General features: G+C 36.9%; 1 protein-coding gene across 8 annotated transcripts in view; it reads right to left on the bottom strand.

Annotated features, from left to right (window-relative positions):
* Positions 1-22036, bottom strand: part of CNTN5 (contactin 5) — a 642522-nt gene that overhangs the window by 168354 nt on the left and 452132 nt on the right. For all 8 annotated transcript variants that reach the window (XM_062607752.1, XM_062607749.1, XM_062607746.1 and 5 more), the window contains one exon: positions 7668-7763. In XM_062607752.1, coding sequence (XP_062463736.1) covers positions 7668-7763 — 96 coding nt within the window. The remainder of the gene's footprint in view (positions 1-7667; positions 7764-22036) is intronic.

The raw sequence follows: 22036 nt of genomic DNA, 5'->3' as shown, positions 1-22036 counted from the left end.
ACTCCATTGTTTTCAGCATCTTTTTTATCCTTTAATATTTTGCCACAGTGGTAATGGAGGGAAAAAGCTGGACTCCAGACCCTTGGAAATAAATCCTTTCTCATCTATTCCTCCTTCTTGTCTTTCCTCTTGTTTCAGCTATGTGATCAGTATTTTATTTCTGGCTTCTTTTCCCTAGTTACATTGATTAATATGTGCGCTCTTGTTCTATTTTTTTTCTGTGGTGTGAAGTGGATAGGTAATTGGGATTAATTAGGAATTTTCTATCTGAAACAAAATGGGCTTTCTGACATTTAACTAACTGACATATTTGTAAAATGGTATTGTTCCAGCCACTAACTTGGTAAAACACCAGAAATAAACAGCAAATGGATTCTAATAGGAAGGTCAATGAGAGGGTCAATTTTGCAAAAGCCCTGTACCTCTGTGACTGTAACTGCTTAAAACTGTTAATGTTGGGTTCCTGCTATTTTAGAAGTTATGTAGTCTTCACCACAGAAAAAGTTTCTGACACTTTAATTGCTACCTTTACAATACTAGTTCCAAAAATGTGGTTGAGATACCATGAATATAGACTTCTGTTAAACCTGGCAGGACAATGCTGTCTTGTTTAATCATTAGACTGAGAAGCTCCTGATTGTTATGCGTATTTTGCTGGGACATCTATGTAACAGGCTGGTAACTTGTCTCTAGGAAAGAGCAGCTTGCCCACTCCAGAAACTTTTCATCATTACTGTCCCATTTGTCAAACTGTAGAGTAATAGCCACACAGGCAACAGAGCACGATCCTGAGCACCAACATGCTCAATGCATTTTCTAGCTTAATGTATCTCCTGTGCTTCCTCCCCCTTCTCCTGGTATCTCTTTTCACTTTAATTCTCCTGAACCAGCAGTTGAGATAATATTTGTTGACAACAGTGTGGCTGTGAAACTACAGGACACGTCCCTTAAGCAGAGCCCTGTCAGGGCTGCCCCTTCATCCAACACTGTGCACTGCCTTAATTGGCCAAGGTCAACCAGCTTTCTTTCACTACATTTTCATAGTCCCTGAGGGGAAGAACAGCTCCAGTGAGTGTCTAAGGACACAGAACTGCCAGTTTCTGGTGTAGCTTAGCACACTTTTTAAAGGAATTACTGGTGTTTTTAAGGGGGTCATAACATTTTGAAAAGTGGTTTTTAGAAATAGAAAATTACATGTTCTTTGGGAGAATTTACTACAGCTGGACCAGTTACACATTTCTGTCTAGTTATTACTTTTCAAATTATTTTTAAAGAAGCAGAAAATAAGAGAAAATCTAGACTTCTATGTTAACAAAGTTCAAATTGATAATAATTATTTTTCTATTTCTACTACATAGACATTGCCTAGAATTTGGGGCATAAACAGGTCATCAAAATGTGCTTAAAATCTAATAACAACACATTGTCAAAAGACTGGGAGTACTTCCTTATTGGCAAACATAGCTTGTAACAATGCTACCCTACAGAAAATTCTTTCATTCAGAAACTCTTAAATTTCATAGCCTCAGATGCATGCCTTCAACAAGATTGAGGAAGGAAACTCCATAAAGTGCTCCAGGGAAGTCAGCAGCAAAATTACTGGTCATGTATTGAGTAATGAAAAGAGCATAGAAGGAAAAAACAGTTAATTGTGCATTCTATGATGCTATAATGAAAACTACAGGCACAGTCATCAATCAGTTACACAGATAAAGAATACAGATTCCTCTGCTGAGCTGTATCAGAGGCCATGGATGTTCACTTTAATGACAGCACATATGGGAATCAGTATTACAGACAAGAAAATTTTAAAAGCAGTCTACTAAAAGTGATAGAGGATCCAAGAGGGAAACATCTTCCAGGGAAAAATGTGGGTGAAGAGATGAGATGACCTATGGAATTAACCCAGAATTAGGATAGGAATATAGAGTTTAAAGGACTGTGAACCTATCTTCTAACAACTCTTTTTTTCCTCTCCTATTGAAAAGCAAAGTACACAAGCTTCATTAGCATTCAAGTCAAATAAACACAAAAATATAGTAAAAATGAAGAGGGAAGTACATGAACCCTCCAACTCTTGACAGTTAACTCATTCTGTTGATACACGTGCCTGTCAAAATAGTGTTTTTAAAATATTTTATATGCACATTATGATAATGTATAAGTTATGGACATGTAAAGAAATGAAAGAGAAGCTGTGCTATCTTGTCTTCTTTGTATGATCTATTCAGATTTTATTAAAGAAACTTCTATTCAGCACTTATTCCTTAAATGGCCTGTTTCTGTAGCTCAGCATCATGCTCTCACAATGAATTGAAATGAATAAAAAGCAATCTCATGCAATTACAAGAGATCAAAACATGGTTAAAATGAGTGTCCTGTATGTCGTCATATAGATCCCTTTACTACAGATCACCTGTTTGTTAAGTCTAGGACACATATTTAGCTTCCATTTTAACATTAATGTAACTCTTACGGAAAAAAACAAACAAACAAACAAAAACAAACACCTAACACCCAAAAAACCAAAACAAAAAACCACCAAAAAACCAAACTTCACTGTTCCTCTAAATCTCAATTCTGCTAGTAGGAGAAGGATCAGGGTACTGGACAGTTCTACCTTCCCAGCAAGCTCAGCAGTTAGGACACAGTAGTTATATCCAGTGAATGCGGAATGTTCTATTTGCTATCACCAGTTTCATACATGCTCACCTCTACAAACTTCTAATAGAAGGTACTGACTGATTAATAAGTTCTGTTTAAATTAAGAGAGAATCATGGCTGGAGACATGACCTGTCCAGCTGTTGTTCTCATAATACTGTGGGTGGCCAGTGCTTTGATAGCAAGTAAAACAGTCCTCCTTACTTTCATGGTGAGAGAGAAATATGACTTTTACCTACACGTCGGTCTTTCCTGGAAGCAAATTATATAGCTTTCTATGCTAAAGTTGATTTGCAAAGTCAGATTTGAAAAACTATACCACAGAAAAAACCTGGATGTTACTTTGCTGTTTAATACATACAGAATCATACTGATATCACAAATCATGGTCAGGAAGAAATATTCACCTATAGTGACAGGTTAACGTGATGAACTAGCATTCAGCCATGTCTAGAGAGAGATGGCGAGGTCTGAGTTCACACAGGTTTCCTATGATTCCGAAGAAGCTGATAATGGCTAGAACCACATAAATACATAAACTCTCTACTGTTGTGTACTGAAATGCCACTGTCAGGTGCCTGGATCCTGGGATTTAATCCACAGCTTTAAGATAACCTTGTAACCTTCATATACATAAAGTTAGACATCTGTGAATTACATTCACAAAAGCCAGCTTTGTGAATGGAGAGCCAGAGGGTATATAAATGTCTTCAAAACAGAATTTGCTGTGCCCTGCATGCAAAATTGCCCTGAGCAAATTGTCTGTAAACAAACTAATGAGCATACTGAGGGCAGTCCAGCCCAAATATAACAATCTTGTTATCATAACTGTCTACTCCTAATAATTCTGTACCTGAATGAGGTCATTCAGAGCCTGTCTTGTTATTCCTATGTATATTTTATGGAGTATGGACCTAGCCAAGGGAGTTCTAGCTACAGAGCTACCGCACATCAGTTGAACTTACTTTCCTACTTGTAGCGAAGCTGCAGTCCAAAGCTGCAGTTTTAAAGCAAACTCAGATTCCTTTTGCAGACCCTGAGCAGTGAGAAGTGATTGGTTTGTGTTTACTTCCAAAGCAGGTTTCTGTGTATGTCAGAGCTCAGAACAACCTAAAAATACATTATTTGACATGACTTTGTCCAACTAATATGAGGACTAGGACAGTTGTATAGGGAGCAGAACAGGAAAAACCTGCTAGACCTTTGTAGTAAGAGTTTTATTTCAGCAGCTTCCCAGTTTAGCAACACACTATTCAAACAGCCAGAACATGGATGTCTTCCCAGACATGCACAGGAAGGACCGTGATCCCCGTAGCACTGTCATTGATCATCTCTGATGAAGCACTTCTCATGAAATCTAGACTTTTATAATACTAAAGAGGGGGCCTAAAACATGCAGCCTCTAATACAGTTCCTAAACAGGGTAAGATCTTCATCCTTCAGAAAGAAATAAAAGTTATGGTTTAACATCTGTAGCGATGTTACATGTTGTGGAAAATTATGTGGCAGTGCTCCCTCCAGACGGCAGCATCCCTTTGAGATGGAAGGGAGCACACATCTGCCTTCCCCTGCAAACATCATTACTGTTCTCATTCTAACACTGGGAATCATTGTTCTCTATTAAGCTTATACTGAAAGCTTTGAATAAAAGCCTTAAAAAGCTCAGCTGAAGTACTAATTCTGAGGGAAATATGCAAATCTGGATGAAATATTCCATTTATTTTTAATCTCACTGTGGTAAACCTTGTAATTAAGATGATTAAATGACTGAATAAACCCCTATATTTACATCCTTTAAAATACCGCAAAGAAAAGCCATAATCCTGTTTACAGAAAAAAGCAGTAGAGGCCTTTTAAAATGGAGACATCAAACAAAACTTTTATTTAAGCAGCTGGTAACTAATGAACCTCCTGCTTAGCAAGTGTACCAAGAGTTAACCTCTAGGAAACCCATCTTAGAGAGAAAACTAATGTGGGGTGAAGAAGAATCAAATGTTATGTTTATGGAAGGAAAAAAAAAAAGGATAAAATGTTATGCTTGTGGATGATTGAGTTATCCATGATTAATATATTTCATAAGGGACAACTTAAGGATTTGTAACAAAAAAAAAGATTAGTGGAAAAACTTCTGGATTAGACACATTTAAATGATACAGGACTCACAATGAAGTCAGAGGCAGCATTGTTTTTGGAGTGATGGTCCAAGAAAAGCAGGAGGTGAGAACCCTCTGGTGCCTGTTTGTCATAAGGAATCTGCACAAAATCCTTTTCATTTAACATATTTTCCTTCACTGTTCTGAAGAAGTATCCCTTTAAAACTCCCTTGCTTTGCTGCTCAGGTATTTCTTATCAAAGACGACAATAACTTAACAAATTCATTTATTAAAACCTAGAAATAATTCTCTCATCTGAATATGCACTGCAAATATTCTGAATATATTTCAGGTGCACTTCTCCTCTCTTACCCCCCCTCCCCCCCCCCCCCCCCCCCCCCCATCTTATTTCTTCGTAAAATATTTGGACAGCAATCTAATGAAAACCTACGTGAATAATCTATACGTATCACAAGTTTGGGTTTGGGTGTTTTTTGCTTATTGCACTACCTCTTGATAATATGTGACAGCACCAGTAAACAGAAATCAAGTCTCTATACACATAAAACTTGTTTTCTGATTAAGTTCCTGCCAAAAGAAATTAGTGTAGCATTTTTTCAGTCAGTGGTGCTTTTTAAAGACTTTCAGATTTTTCTAGAATTGTGTTCTGTAAGAATGGAATGCAGGTTTTATTCAGCAAAAGTATTTACTTTATCTTTCATTTGAAAACATGTTAATAAACCCATATCTCTTAATACAGTGTTCTTTCACTAAATCATCTTTCTTTTCCCACAATGTTTTGCTAAAAGGTCTCAATACTGAAATTCTTAGGCAAGTTTATAACTAGTTATTGACTTTAGAGAGTGAGAAATGGGATTTTGTTGAAGGACAAATTACTTACGAGGTTGTGGGGAGATTAGGTTTGATACTGTATCATGGATTTATCTCCTGGGATATGTAAGTGAAAATTATTTCTAAAAGTGCTGATCAATGTGAAAAAAAACGCAATATAGGGTAGCTTGTGGTGTTCAGCCACAAAAAAATTCTCTATCATCAAAAACACTCCCATAACTCATGGTGTTGTTAATGTTAGATGTTCACACATTTTGAACATACTTTGAATAGTCTCTAGCTTAGATATATCCACCACAGTTGTTTAGTATTCACTTGAAAGTCTGTCTCCTAGGTGATTTTAAGGGTCAAACTTCTTAGGACTAATTAGAAAACAATGCCATCTAGACATAGAAACTAAAACGAAATATCCAGAAGTTAAAAAAAAATAACAAGAAAATTAAAAGATGTATTTTAGATGTCCCTGCACATAAATCCTTGAAGTTTCTCTGCACTGAAAAAGACTTTTGTAGCTGGAAAAGAAGTTCCATGTTCGTTGCTTAATTTCAGAACTGAACTCACATACTTCCCCCTTAACATTCCGATTTTCTCCAAAATTATTTTTCCCAAACTGACTCTGATCTGGAAGTAATTTTTCATTAGTGTCTTGTACCATATTGCCAGAGCTTCATGGAATGATTTATTCTTGAAACATCACCTGATGTGGAATTTTTTGGAAGGCCCATGGAGGTAGCTCTTCCCTTTCCCAGGAGACTCCAGCCACTATACTGATACCGCTTGCAGTAGATTTGGTGGCTTACTGAAGAAAATGAAAGGTACTATTTTTTCACCATGAAAGGCAATGTGTGTGTTACAGGAAAACACTGCATTGGAATCTGTCTAAATATAAGTTTAAAAGCATAATTTTAGCAAAAAAATATGTAAACAGTTTGACGACATGTAAGGTGCATTTTGTGGAATGACTGCTGTTAAAAGGTATATGACTACTCACTATTGATGCTCATCTATCCTTACATTCTCAGTTTGTTTGGGGAATCAAATTCAGCTCTTTTTCTGCCTATGTCTTTCCCCTCTCAGTTTACTTATCATAATCAAGCCTTAATGCCATGCATTCAGTCCCACCACACAGAGATTGTAGTGTCAAGTTCAGAAACAAAAACTATAAAAAGAGAATGTACTCAGAAGAGAGAAAAGCAGAGAGATGTCCAGAAGGTAACAAGCCTTAATTACATTGATAATTGTCATCACTCCAGAATAAATGGAAACAAAAAATTTCTCTAACAGAAACTCAGAGATTTTCATTTCTGCAGCTCTTCCATCTTCAATGTAACCTTCTTTTAGGGCTCAAATTTGGAGTAAGAAAATCTTCCCTCAGTACAGATCTTGTTTCCCAGAGAGGAAAAGGATAGGCTATACTGCATCCTTTGAAAACCAAGATATTCTGGCTAGCATTGTCTCTCCAGGGGCTATATGGTATGCAAATATAAAGACATACTCAGCTATCTGCAGACACTGAAGCAGTGACAATTTAAAAAGCAAAATGTAACCTCTCTAGAATATCTACAATTTTATTTGGGAATCCAGAGGCATTTTGTGGGATTTATGATATTTTTGACTTCTGTCAATGATGCAGTTGTACTGCCAACCAAGCTATACAGCAAGAAACAGCAACTAAAATCACATCTGTACCACAGAAAACAAAAGACAATTTATATTCAACAACAGTATCTTGGCACTGACATTTGGAATAACTTCTGAAGGCTTCTACACTCTAAAAGAAATCTGTGACTGCAAGGCAGCATATTCACCATAGGTGGCATGGAGACTGTTTTATACTGGGAATAAGACAATCTTGTAACAGAAATTCTGCTGTTATTAGGTGTTGTTTGCAGTACATGGGCTTTAATTACTCCTTTGGTACCAAAAACTGTCAGCAGAGTGCTGGGCATTTAGTTTCATAAGTTCCAGAATTAAACACACCTTGTAACCAAATTACGGAGCATCCAATAATGAGCAAAATTTAAAGGACCAGCGTGCATACAAGCTGCAGCCTACTGTACCTGGTGAATGAAGTGGAGGGGAGCACATCAGAACAACTCCTTGACCTTCACGTACAGAGACAGCACTTCTTGTCCGGCCGCTAAAATTCCCCAGATCTATCAAAAGAACAGAGCAATTTAGTTACATAACAAAGATTCTAAATTTTGTGGTTACTGTGACTTACATTTTATTTCCTCTTGTAAAGCTGACAGTTCCTTTTTTCATACCTTAATCTATAATAGAAGGGCCTTTAAAAAATAAATCTATTTCCATCACAAAAAAATTCCATGTTGCATCAGCAATGTATTACTCTTTTCAGTGCACTTAGATCCAGTATCAAAGGAAAAGCAGCAGACAATACATATACCATTTACAGAAAAAATTAATAGTGCTCTTTTTTTTTTTTTCCCATATCCTGTTTGGTTTTTATCACCAGTAGGAATGATTCATACTCTGCAAAAAAAAAGAAAAGTCAAGCAAACACCTTGGCCAACATCCAGACTGATGATGTTGCTAATGTCATTTGGACACTGCATGGCACATTGTGATGAGAAGAACAGAGAATCAACTGCATTGGATCTAACCCCAATTCTAGTCTATAGCACATTCACTCCTTTTGAATATTTCATTCTGGTTTCTTCAATGTTATAAACACAATTCAGTTGTGGGAAAATTTATTTTCCCTCTAAAAGTTTCCTTCCAGTGGGGGAATAAGGAACATACAATCATAGAATAATTAGGGTTGGAAAGACCTTAAGATCATCTAGTTCCAAACCGCCTGCCATGGGCAGGGACACCTCACATTAAACCATGTCACCCAAGGCTTTGTCCAACATGGCCCTGAACACTGCCAGGGATTGAGCATTCACAACTTCCTTGGGCAACCCATTCCAGTGCCTCACCACCCTCAGAGTAAAGAACCTTCTCCTTATATCCAATCTAACTTCCCCTGTTTAAGTTTTCACCCCTTACCCCTTGTCCTGTCACTACAGTCCCTAATGAGGAGTGCCTCCCCAGCATCCCTATAGGCCCCCTTCAGATACTGGGAGGCTGCTAGGAGGTCTCCATGCAGCCTTCTCTTCTCCAGGCTGAACAGCCCCAACTTCCTCAGCCTCTTCATACAGGAGGTGCTCCAGTCCCCTGAACATCCTCGTGGCCCTTCTCTGGACTTGTTCCAACAGTTCCATGTCCTTTTTATGTTAAGGACCCCAGAAATGCACACAATACTCCAGGTGAGGTCTCAGGAGAGCAGAGTAGAGGGGCAGGATCACCTCCTTCGACCTGCTGGTCACGCTCCTTTTGATGCAGCCCTGGATACAGTTGGCTTTCTGGGCTGTGGGCACACACTGCCTGCTCATGTTCATTTTCTCATCCACCAACACCCCGAAGCCCTTCAACATTTCACTTTTCATACAAAAAAATTTGTATGAGGCTGTGGAGCACTGCTATGAACAGTTTATTGTACTTAAAGCCTCTCAACCAGTCGATCTGATTACTCTTTTTACCTCAGGGAACACTGAACCTGGATTCACATTTGAGGTAGATAGCTATGCTCTAGCCTGTGTTATCTGTAGCAGAACAGATAGGACAGCTCAGTTCTGCCATCAAACTGGTGCCTTTATCCATTCCTCAGTGCCAGTAATGCCATTTAAAGCCGCTATTCAATAAGGGTTTTTTCAGGCATTTCTCCTTATGTGGATGGATCAAGGTGAAAAGAGGTGCAATAAGGGTACCCAGTGACACCTTTGAAAAGGACACAGAAGCTTCAGTATGCACTAGATCCCAAATATGAATCAATGGGACCAGTGGGTGCATCTCTCATTGACATTTAATGAACTACAGCCATACATTTTAATTTCTGCATATAGACCAAGGTGCTGGTATGAGCCAGACAACATCAAACAGTCAGAATTGTTACATTCTTAACTGCACTCAATTGACTGTTCTCTGTCAGATTCTGAAAATCACATTTCTAAAGCATGACTTGAATATAGTTGGAAGCCTAAAATTTCAATGTATCTAAATTTATGTTGGTTTTAGACAAAATTAATTAGTGTTCTGATTTCAACAGCAGATACCATGTTTGAATAGATAAAAGGTGGATGGGCTTTAGCAGAATTTTAACAAATAATAGGGCAACTTTCCCAAATCCTGCCAAATTTTGCTAGGCAATAGTTAATGAAATATTGTATTGCACTTTAAAATAATGGGTTATAATAAATAATAAATAATAAATAATAAATAATAAATCTGGTGTAATTCCACTTACAATGCCACCTAATGTTACTTGATAGTAGATTCTGCAGAGATGTAACATTATTTTATGTTTAGAAAGTAGTGACCTGGTATATCCCTGCATAAAGAGTTTTTTCTTGATAGGAGAACAGCTTTGAAGGAAAAGTTACCCTAGTTAAGAATGCCTGGATTTTCCTTGCATGCAACTTTGGGTCTACAAATTTATGTATGCTTGTGTTAAGTCTTGTATATTTCTAAAAGGAAGTTGATCTATGAGCCAATATTGTATGCAGCCTATTAAGAAACCAATGTTTAGCTTTTATTTAATGCACAGTTTAGGAATACAATAATCCTTTTTAATGCATTGTTGCTGAGTCCTTCTAAAAATGGTGTGTCCCCTTGATTTTCTTCACGGTCATTTTTTCAGGCAAGAATGACACTAAATTATTATAAAATTGTTCTTGTAGTCTTCCTTCTCAAGAAAATATGATAAATCTTTTCTATACGGGTGTCCTAAAACATGAAATTAGACTTACTCCTCAAATGCCTTCAAACCTCCAGACTATGCACAAACAAACCTCAGTGAATTTAAAATGTGGCTAGAATTTGAACTGATGTGCCATGTTTTCAACATGTTTTGAGAAGATACTCTGAAACCAGAATAACACCTCTATGAGAAACACATAGACCATTTCTTTCTCTGTTGGAATAGGTATTAACAGAGCAGTAATTCCACAGCCTTTGGAGGAAAAGAAGAATCTATGTTGCAGACATCAGAAAAAGAGCTTTAATACTAGTGGCTATCTGAAACCCATACTGCATATCTGCTATATGCATTATAAAAGTAGATACATTTATTTAAAATAATAATTTGGATCAGAGAATCAAATAGCTGAATAAATGAAAATATCATGAGTTCAATAGTAAAAAGTCATACTAGTGTAAGGAGAGATTCTTTGCAATTTACATAGAGGGACAAGGAAGCAATCTTTTCTGCTTCTAAAAAAGTCTCTGAGATTTTATTTCACAGACTGTTTCTGCAATTTCTTTTAAGCCTGAAAATAATTAATCAGAATTTGCAGAAATACACTTATTTTTGAAAAAAAAAGTACTACAGTCTTTTGATTTTAATTCCAAAGTAAATTTGAAATATTGATTTCTTTTCTAAAACCTTTGATTTTGGAAAATGCACATTATTTTCTTGAAAAAATCTTATAATTTACATATATCTGCAGTAGCATAACATATTTTACTTTTAATGTAGAATCTTCTGTCTCCTAGGGCTATTTGTTTTCATCTTTTATATAAAGTTTTTACTGCCTGTGATACACAACATGGAAGCCTGCCAACACAAAAGAAGGGAAATCTGTGACATCTAAATTGTAACTCCTATAGGCAGAAGTAAAGTTTTCTAATTTTTGCTATTTTTAACTCATGTAAATAAATGTGATTTTCCAATTAGCTATAGCAAACTTGGGACTTTTTTTCCTGTTTCCTGTTTTGTATGAGTACCGTGATGGGCAAATACTCTTTTTTTTTTTTTTTCTTTTTTTTCCTCCAAACAAGAAAACAAAGATATTTTTATTTAAAAATAAAAGTACTATGTATGACTCAAGTTTCTATTTGTTCAAGCCAATTAATTTCAAACTAAAGAAGAAAGGTAACAAACAGGTTTTATTTGGCTATCTGTGGGTTCCGAATTGGATTTCTTGTTAATATACAGTGAAAGAAAGGATTAACAGGTACAAAAGCAAGGATTTAGATGTCAAATGACTGAATGTAGGAAAGCTTAAAAGGAAGGAAAGGTGAAGGATCATGCCTGCAGTTCCCCCACATTAAAATATTAAGTCCAATATGGAAAAAAATCAAATGAAAGGGAAATGAAATTCATTTCCTGTAAATCTCAGATGTCTCATATCTCACTATATTGAAAAAAAAGAAGAAAGCAAGCTACTAAAAAGAGCATCCAGAACCCTATCTTTTACTTTTAAAACTATAAAAAAATAATAAAAGAAAGGGTGGACAGCTTTGGTTGGGACTGTAACCTCTCAGTAGTGCTGGCCATCAGCTCAGGGTTCTTGCATTATAGACCTGTAACGTGTATGACATGTCAGACAGCCTCACACAGAATGAATCTATCCTTCATATTATCATGTATATGGGTTACTGATAAGAAAATGCCTTTTTGTACTCCATAGGTGTTCATCCTCTGCCCTGAAAGATTTGAATTTATTTACTCTTATCATAGTGCTAGGGGCAAAGATGATAATGCCTATTATGTTATTTTCAAAGCAGTTCCTGGGGTTTTAGCTACATCTCTTCAAGCACAGGCTTGACCATTTTCAAAATGTACAGTTAAGTGTCAGTTACCGTATCTAATGTAAAGATAGTATTAGCAATATATATGCAAAACATGCAAAGAACATTTAGCATGGAGTGTGTGTGGCAGGAGTAGCACAACTGTCTTTATTGCTAAAAATAATTTTATTCAACAAATATTATACAGTGTCACTAGAGTACAACCTGCGACATAGGAGTGGTCTCCACTATGAAAGGGAAACAGTAAAGAATTTACAGAGCTAGTGTTTCAGACCATTTCAGAAGGTCATACTACCTCTGCCAAGTATTATGTCTGTCTCTCACAGTAGTGTGGGCATCACCATTATTCTGAAATGAGCTGAAGCATAGGTTTCTCTCAGCACACGTATGTACATAGTGACGCGCACTGCAGAAGAATGACACCCAGCACCACAAGAGTATCAGTTTAAATAAGACTCAACAGAAAACAAAACACCTCTGCAGACGGTGAAAGATATAATGGAAAATAAATGAGGAAAACTCTCAAGGCAGTCAAAGCAACAGGAAAGCTTTGGAGGACTAAAAACAAAATAAATAATCAAATAAAGGGGAAAAATTCTGCCGCTGACAGAAGGACTTTTACAGAAGTTCAAGCAGTTTTTACCAATTAATGGCCTTCCAATTCACCTTCACTGTAGTGCGCCTTTTTGGCATGCACAGGAAGGATCATTCAGTCTCTGTGTTCCTCAGTTGGCTGCAGCTGATGGTAGCTGTGAAGTGGCAGGGTTTTGTGACCCAGGCAATAGTCCACTGATGATTGCCATGAAATTAGGATAAAATTAAAAATAAGAAACAGATCTGGGTTTTGTTTTAGGCAATTATTGCTTGGTAAATTAGCACAGAAGCTGTGGAAGGCTCTGTAGTTCATTATCAATGCCTTAAACCAGTCAATTCACTTTCAAAGTAGAAATTAGATTGCTGCAGAACAATGTCCTCTGCCAGCCCAAATCTATGAGTTTAAACTATTTTATGTGCAGATTTATGACAGAGTTTAAAATGGATATTGTCTGATATGTATTAGAATGTTTAAAGACATATGTTGAAGATATCTAAAGATAAGTATAAAGCAGGCAATATTCTTTCTGATAAGGTAAAAATAGCTCTACACAAGGTAAAATTCTTCTGTCAGGCCAAGGACAAACTTATTCATTGCATTGTCACTATAGAGCAGGTAGCCTTCCTCTTCTTGCATCTGAAAGACAGGACTAAGAAATAGACCTTGAGCTGGAACTGCAGCTCTCCAAAAAGGGTAAGATTCACAGGTAAAAGAATACCATAATAAACACGTTTTTCAAAATTCCATTATACCCTAAATCAAAAACATGTTTTGACTGTACAGTCTAAACAAAGGTAAAAATAAATGTTGTGTTTAATATCCCATAAACACAAGCTATAGAAGAATGAAAGATAGATTTTAAAAACAAATTATGTGTGATTGTACAGAGAACGTTTCAATTGGATGAATTAAATGCAATATTCACAGGATATCAAGATGTCCAAAGAAATTAATAGATCATTTTTATTGACATACACTAATAGAAAAATGAGATTAACTAGGTGGAGCCATACTATTAGAATCACTTATTGAACCTAAGAGTAACTTAATAAAGACGTTAACTAGAAAGGGTGTGAAAAGAAGCTCAGACATAAAGATTTCTGCCATGACAGAATCATTGTCTCACCACAGTTACTAGGAAAAGCATACATCTTGAACTTTTAAAAATCACATTACCATATGACTTTTATGTGACAAAGTAAGGGCAAGATTCAAGTACTTTTGAATGTATCAAGCTTATTATCACTGTTGCTGTTATTATTACAAGAAATCTTTAGAATCCTTCACAGATCATCAGTCTGACATGACCTGAAAAAAGTCATTTCTTTTCTCAAAGAAGTTAAAAGAAGTTCCTATGCAGTTATGTAATGAGACATAACAGGACAGCACAACAGGAAGAGCGAGAGTACAGAGAAGCAGTGATATATTTTAAGCATGTATATCAGCCACCCTATGTCTCTACATCTGCAGCGCCACAAGAGTTTTAAAGAAAGGGGATGGTTGGACATGTTTTCAAAGATGAAAAGAGCACAGGAGAAAGTTTAAATAGTCCTGTTGGAAATCGTAAAAGATGAAGAAAACAAAAGATACTATATTTTCTTATATTCAGATCAACACCTTCCAGAATCTTTCTTAGATACTACAAAGAAGATAAGAAAAAGATAAGTCATAAAGGGATCTTTGAACAATGGTGGTCCTTGTGCATGTTCTTGTAAAAAGAAAATAATTTTCTTTTTGCCCTGCTGTCAACATGAACTATAAGGTATACACTATTCATTAGCCCTGAACTAAATTTGCACTATGAAATGGAGTAGTTAAATGAAGGAACATTGATTTTTTTCTGCCCTTAATGACATTTTTATATATATCGTTTTCATACATTATAACAATTAAAACTTACATAGTCTACTGCAGTCAGTATTATCCTGTTTATTGCCCGTCTTCATCATGCTGTTTATGTCTAGCTGTTCTATCTTGTAAGTAGAGAACATCTTTCTTGTACTTTCTACATTTCCTATCCCAGAGAAGTCACAAATCTGTAAATGTGGCTAATGCTACCAAAATACGATTTTTTATAGTAACAATTAACTATTCTGGTGATAACAAGAAATACATAGAACTCTTTCCTAAAATTATTTATTTATTCATGCATGAAATCTGGTATAAGAATTGTTTTATTTTTATTTTCCTTCACAAAATAATTATTAATTTTAATTAAATTATTAATTATTAAAACACTACAACTTTTTCCAAAAGGTGAAAAATAGGAGTTGCCTCTATTTACTATGCCATACTTGTTAAATGGGAATAGTACTTTTCATTTAAAATATTCACTACCTGTGATCCTACATAGAATTTATAGAAAATATAAATTGATATGCTTCTTTCACAGTTTTCTCTTGACCAGCTACTCATTTTTTATATAATCTAATGGTTCATGGAAAGGTGTTTCATGAGTCGCATGTGTATTAGGATCTTTGAAGAAGTTTTTATTTTATTACACCTAGTTTCAGTAGCATCAGTGAATACCATCATTATCATCAATAAAGCCTAATTCTTGATGAAGAAAGGGAAACTGCAGATATCAAAAACTAAATTTCAGTAGGATTTCTGCACTCATACATCCCGAAGTACTGGATCAAAGTGAAATAGAAGGAGAAATACTTGTAGAATAAAATAACAAGATTATGTTGAAAATTATGGAGCTATATGATTCAGCTTGCCATGTTAATTGTACAAGAACTGGGATGTTTGTAGTTACAGTTGTTGATGGCTACAGTTAATTAGCTACAATAATTCTGTGTCTGTCAGGTTTCATCTATTCTCACAAGCATTATTTCAGCATGCTTCTTAGCTGTCTTTCCTATCTTCTACTGCAATATTAATGCAAAACACAGAAGCAACTGGAAATATTATAGTTATGACTTTTTCATCCTTTCCCTTCATTCATGATCTGTCACTTAGAAGCAACAGCTAAAACCAAACAAATAAACAAAAAACCTCAAGTTACAAATGAAAGATTTTCAAATATAGTTGCCATATATTTAATCACCAAACTAAAGTAGGTCAGTAGATGGTACTATTTCCAGAGCTTCTGAGTAAACAGATTTTCATCTCAGTAATATATGCAATGTATTCTTTTGTAAACACATTGTTTTACATAATGTTATCTGCATTTTGAGAAACACACATTTCTATTTGCATGCTTTTTAATACACCTTCCTGGCACTGAGTCTTATACTAACCTGCATAAATTCTGTGGACATGACATTGATAACTCTACTTTCTTACTTTTTCTTTGTACTTATGAATGCTTCTTCCCTTTTTCTTATGTGCTTCTTTAGTCACTTTTTCAGTTAAATTAATTCCAAATATTCAAGTATATTAAAACACCATTTCATTTTATTCGACTTTCTTCAATGAGATGTGATGTTTCCTTCCTTTAATTAGTGTCTAAAGTTAGCAATGCCAGTTGGGATTTTACATAATTAAACAAGGAATGACTAGCACAGTACAGTTTCTTATCATATGATGTCATATAAAATTGTGAATAACTAATCTCTTCTAAAATCACTATATAGGTGTTGTGTTTCGTAGGACTCTCATCTTGTAACAATAATACAGTGAAAAAAGCTTTTCTGACCACTTTGTGTGATCAAGTAATGAAGGATAACATATTCTGCATATCATTAAGATCATGCATGTTTGAGTCTAAAACATTGCTTTTGTATGTTTAATACTTCAAGATCATGGGATCCAGTCCAAAAGAGAACATAATGCTTAATTTCTGCATGCAGAGGACAATGTTGCAAACACATAGACTCAAGGATCCTCTCTCCTACATCTCTTAAGTTCCAAATCTGGCTTTGCCAAAGCTGGAATTTATCACATGAAATGGTATTGCAGGAGTCTACACGAAGGCTGGGAAGATGATCAGAGGGCTCCTTGTTACTGACTTTTCTTTTCCTGATTTAATTATATTTTAAATAAATGGAGGTTTTGTGTCAGAATTGCAAGTTATATATGAGTGAGCTAGGAGAAATATGTGAGAACAGCTGTTCAGATCTAAGGCTTGGACTTCTGGCATGGGTGTCCACGTTCAGTTACAGCCGGAGGCTTGCAGACACCTTTTCCATGAGGTATGACAAACAAAATTCTGACTTAACTCTAGACAAATCATTTTGCAATGCTGACTTTTCACTAGACTAATGTGTATAAATGCCTCCATACTTCACTTGCAGTCTGTCATCAGAAAAGAAGGTCATAATCTCCCAGAAATTATTTATTTGCTGTTCTCCAAGAGCTGTAGTGCCCAATATGACCTAGAAGTCAATTGTCACAAGATAACTAAGTGCTTGGACACATCCAAGGAGTAAATCTGGAAGACCTTGCTCTTAGCTGAATAGCTCAATTGGAAATGAAAGCCTTACAAACACAGAGTGTTTCCCAGGTAGCAGGTGGTTCTTACATATGATCCCAGGTAATGTTTTTGATATGGCAGTTTGTATTGGAACACGTTAATCTGCTTAATATCAAGGTGATATCAGACACTGCAAATCACAGTTTAGGATATGAGCATGTAATTGAACAAGTAAGAGTCATCAAAGTTAAATAAATTGTCTCCAGCTTTCTAATGCTATTCTTCTATGCTATATGTTTTCTAATTCAGCCATGTGCTAGCATCAGAGAGCTTGTTTAGCATGCAGTTTTACCTTTTCCTCCTCCTCTCCCCTCTGCTCTCCTTTCTCTTTTTACTTGAGATTGTTATGCTTCTCACCAAAATGATATCCTACCTAAGATATCAATATAAGAAACTGAATTAAGGCACAGATAACATCAGTAGTACTACACAACCTGCCATGTAGTGACAGGCTGGACAGCAGAAGTAATCAGGAGTCTTTATTTTCAGAATTTAGGCAGCAATCCTTCAGTAGTTTGTCTGACCATTTAAATTCCTTTATCATTTGTCACAATTATGTATTATTGCCTTTTGATCAATACAAATATAAGTAAAATATGTTTCCTGAACTAATTATTTAGATGCTACACATTATGGGTTTCTTTAAGCAATTTAATAATTGCTTCTCTTTCTAACTGACCAACTGACCTTCCTAGAAAATTACTGCCACGCATGACAGTGGCACAGTATGCAACAGTGGCACAGAATTCTGATACTGAAGCTAAACTAAGCACAATCAAAGCTTTAAAAACTGTTGGTTTGAAAGTTATGGATAATTTGGTAGTATTACTAATGCAGCAGGGAAGAAGAGCAGGACAGCTTCTCTTCCCATAAGGACTGCTACCCTTGTAACCTACAAAGGAGTATCAAATGTTGGACCATGCTATCCAAGCCTGCAGCCACACCTAATTATAGTAACATGAAATCCTTTAAAATAAAAAGTCATCTGAACATGTTTACAGGACAAGTCTAGGTGTCCTACCAAAGAACCATACTTTCTCCTACATTGCAACTACATTGCAGCCTTAAAGCCATGACTGACTTTAATCACAGGCCCATATTTCGACAAAGCTTTGCTACAAGGAAACACTGGGCTTCATGGTACAGGTATTGAAGAATGTGACCAAAATCAACCACTGAGAAGTTAAAAAAAAAAAAAAATCAAGCTGGAGAAATTTTGGACTTGAATTCATGAATTCCCCAGATCATAGGAAAACCTGTTAGACAAATCAGACCTGTTAAGAACTGGCCTTGTAGGAAGGCACAATAAAGCAGCTGGAACAGGTATTCAGAGAGAATCAGGCATAAGAGAGGACATGGGAGAAAAACATAAAAAAAAAAAAATAAATCCAGCTATTTCCAAAATATGGTGTGCATTCGGTAAAGCACAGTAAATACATAATATGCTTTTACCAGGAAGGACAAAATCAAAGCATCTGCATGATGGAGTTAAAAATTCACCTCAGAAAATCCAAAGTGGCAACATGCTGAAAATGCCTGATTTTATACTGAAGTGGAACAAATAATTAGAAGCTGTGAAATGAAGACTACGAAGGTCAATGGTCAGATGTTAGTATTATGTAATGATGTAAAGAATTATTTGGATATTAATGAATATCAAAGGGAAAATTACGGGGAAAAAAAAAATCACAGATTAAGTACTAACAGAACAATTTCTGCAGTAATATTGCCAGATGATCACTGAATGGTTTAGAGCAAGCAGATCAGTAACCTCAGAGGTGCTGAAAGAATTGTTCCTGAATATAAGATATTAATTTGCAAACAACCTGACACAGCCAAAGAACCTAACAAAAAAGAATAGGCGAAATTCTGCATATGTGAGTCTTCAATATTTCAGGAGTATTTTGTTCACAGCTTGTTTATCCCCACACCAGTGAGTTATAGGGTTTTTTAACCAAAAGAGGGCTTGAGTTTTTGGTGTCTGAAATTCAGGTCCTTTGAAAATTTCTCTGTCATGTAAGTATGATACAATGTTCTGATGCCATACTTGTAAAGGGAGGCTGACAAATCTGAAAGGCTTTAGGGAAAAAATATGAGACTAATTTGTATTACAGAAAACATCTTATGGTGATAAATGCCTAAAGCCTAAGAAAAAATATTTTGATTAAGCTAAAGGTGAGAAAAGGAAACAGACTTTTTCATCATTTTCTTTTTTAAAGGAAAATATCTGAGCTTCTGAATCAATCTCCTAGTGAGTCTAGCTGATCCTACAAATAGACATTACATGATTAAGTTCACTCCTAGAAATAATCCACTTGAAGTCAGTACACTGAAATGATTTAAATACATGCATAAATGTTTGTATACACTGGAATATGATTTGTAATATAGATTTTATGCATAGATTGTTTACACAAAAAATAATAGCAAGTTAAGAGACACTCTTAGAATAAAGGAGAAAAAAGATGAAGGCCTTTCTGTGATGTGTGCACAGAAAAATGGTACCAGACTATTGCAGTGCAATCACTTTAACACAGCTGAAGCAATCTCATATGAGGACTGATGTTTAAGGACATGATACCTGAACACCTGAAAAGAATAGCAGCAAAGTACCTTAATATAAAGTATTTTGTTTAAGTCATTGTAACCCATTTTACATATTTTGCACTCTAAGGAGATGAAAGGAGATTTTTGTTACTGTAATTGCAAATTATTGACAAGAACTACAGTGGTAGCATACATTCATTTTATCTAAGAAGGCAATTACTACTAATTATTACATGCCTCCAGCTAACAATACAAGCATGGATTGTAGGTTAAAATTAACTGTGAATAAGCTAATTCCAAGTAAAATACCATGTTAGAATATTTCCAGTTAGTGATTCAGATAAGGTCATACCACAAATGTTTATGGTCTACTAAATATGAATCAAATTTAAGCAAACCTAAAATGAATGGCAGTATGACTAAGTAATGGTGAGGAGATTCATGTGCGATTATACTTCATAGAAGCATAGAATCATAGAATAGCAAGGGTTGGAAAGGACCTTAAGATCACCTAGGTCCAGCCCCCCTGCCATGGGCAGGGACACCTCACACTAAACCATGTCATCCAAGGCTTCGCAGAACCTGTCCTTGAACACTGCCAGGGATGGAGCATTCACAGCCTCCCTGGGCAACCCATTCCAGTGCCTCACCACCATAACAGGAAAGAATTTCCTTCTTATATCCAATCTAAACTTCCCCTGTTTAAGTTTGAACCCACTACGCCTTGTCCTGTCACTACAATCCCCAAATGAAGAGTCCATCCCCAGCATCCCTATAGGCCCCCTTCAGATACTGGAAGGCTGCTAGGAGGTCTCCATGCAGCCTTCTCTTCTCCAGGCTGAACAGCTCCAACTTCCTCAGCCTATCTTCATACGGGAGGTGCTCCAGTCCCCTGATCATCCTCGTGGCCTTTCTCTGGACTTGTTCCAACAGTTCCATGTCCTTTTTATGTTGAGGACACCAGAACTGCACACAGTACTCCAGGTGACGTCTCACAAGAGCAGAGTAGAGGGGCAGGATCACCTCCTTCGACCTGCTGGTCACGCTGCTTTTGATGCAGCCCAGGATACTGCTGGCTTTCTGGGCTGCAAGCTCACACTGCTGGCTCATGCTCATTTTCTCACCAACCAACACCCCCAAGTCCTTCTCCGCAGGGCTGCTCTGAATCTCTTCTCTGCCCAACCTGTAGCTGTGCTTGGGATTGCTCCGACCCAGGTGTACGACCTTGCACTTGGCATGGTTAAACTTCATGAGGTTGGCATTAGCCCACCTCACAAGTGTGTCGAGGTCCCTCTGGATGGCATTCCTTCCCTCCAGCGTATCAACCGAACCACACAGCTTGGTGTCATGGGCAAACTTGCTGAGGGCGCACTCAATCCCACTGTCCATGTCAGTGACAAAGATGTTAAACAAGACCGGTCCCAACACTGATCCCTGAGGGACACCACTCATTACTGGTCTCCAGCCGGACATTGAGCCATTGACCACAACTCTTTGTGTGCGGCCATCCAGCCAGTGGTCCAGTTTATCCACTGAGTGTTCCATCCATCAAATTGATGTCTCTCCATTTTAGAGACAAGGATGTCATGCACGACAGTGTCGAATGCTTTGCACAAGTCCAGGTAGATGACATCAACTGCTCTACCCCTGTCCAGCAGTTCTGGAGCCCCATCATAGAAGGCCACCCAATTGGTCAGGCAGGATTTCCCCTTAGTGAAGCCATGCTGGCTGTCACCAAGCACCTTGTTGTTTTTCATGTGCCTTAGCATGCCATCCAGGAGAATCTGCTCCAAGATTTTGCCAGGCACAGAGGTGAGACTGACTGGTCTGTAATTCCCCGGGTCATCCATTTTCCCCTTCTTGAAAATGGGGGTTATATTTCCCTTTTCCCAGTCATCGGGAACTTCCCCTGACTGCCATGATTTCTCAAATATGATGGCCAGCAGCTTGGCAACTTCATTTGCCAGCTCCTTCAGGACCCACGGATGGATTTCATCAGGTCCCATGGACTTGTGTGCATTCAGATTTTTAAGATGGTCTCGAACTAGATCCTCTACTACAGTGGGCCAAAGGTCTTTATTCTCACAGTCCCTGCGTCTGCCTTCCAAGACTTGGGTGGTGTGGTCAGACCCTTTGCCAGTGAAGACCAAGGCAAAGAAGTCATTCAGAACCTCAGCCTTCGCCAAATCCTGTGTAGCCAGTTCTCCTGAGAGCTTCCTGAGGGGGCCTACGTTCTCCCTTGCCTGTTTTTTATTTGCTGTGTACCTGAAGAA

This window comes from Pezoporus occidentalis, unplaced genomic scaffold (genome assembly GCF_034315485.1).
Source record: "Pezoporus occidentalis ecotype Australia unplaced genomic scaffold, CSIRO_AGI_Poc_V1 ctg125, whole genome shotgun sequence".
NCBI classification, from domain to species: Eukaryota; Metazoa; Chordata; class Aves; order Psittaciformes; family Psittacidae; genus Pezoporus; species Pezoporus occidentalis.
The sequence above is the reverse complement of the archived record's forward strand: the minus strand, read 5'-3'. Positions and strand labels throughout refer to the sequence as shown.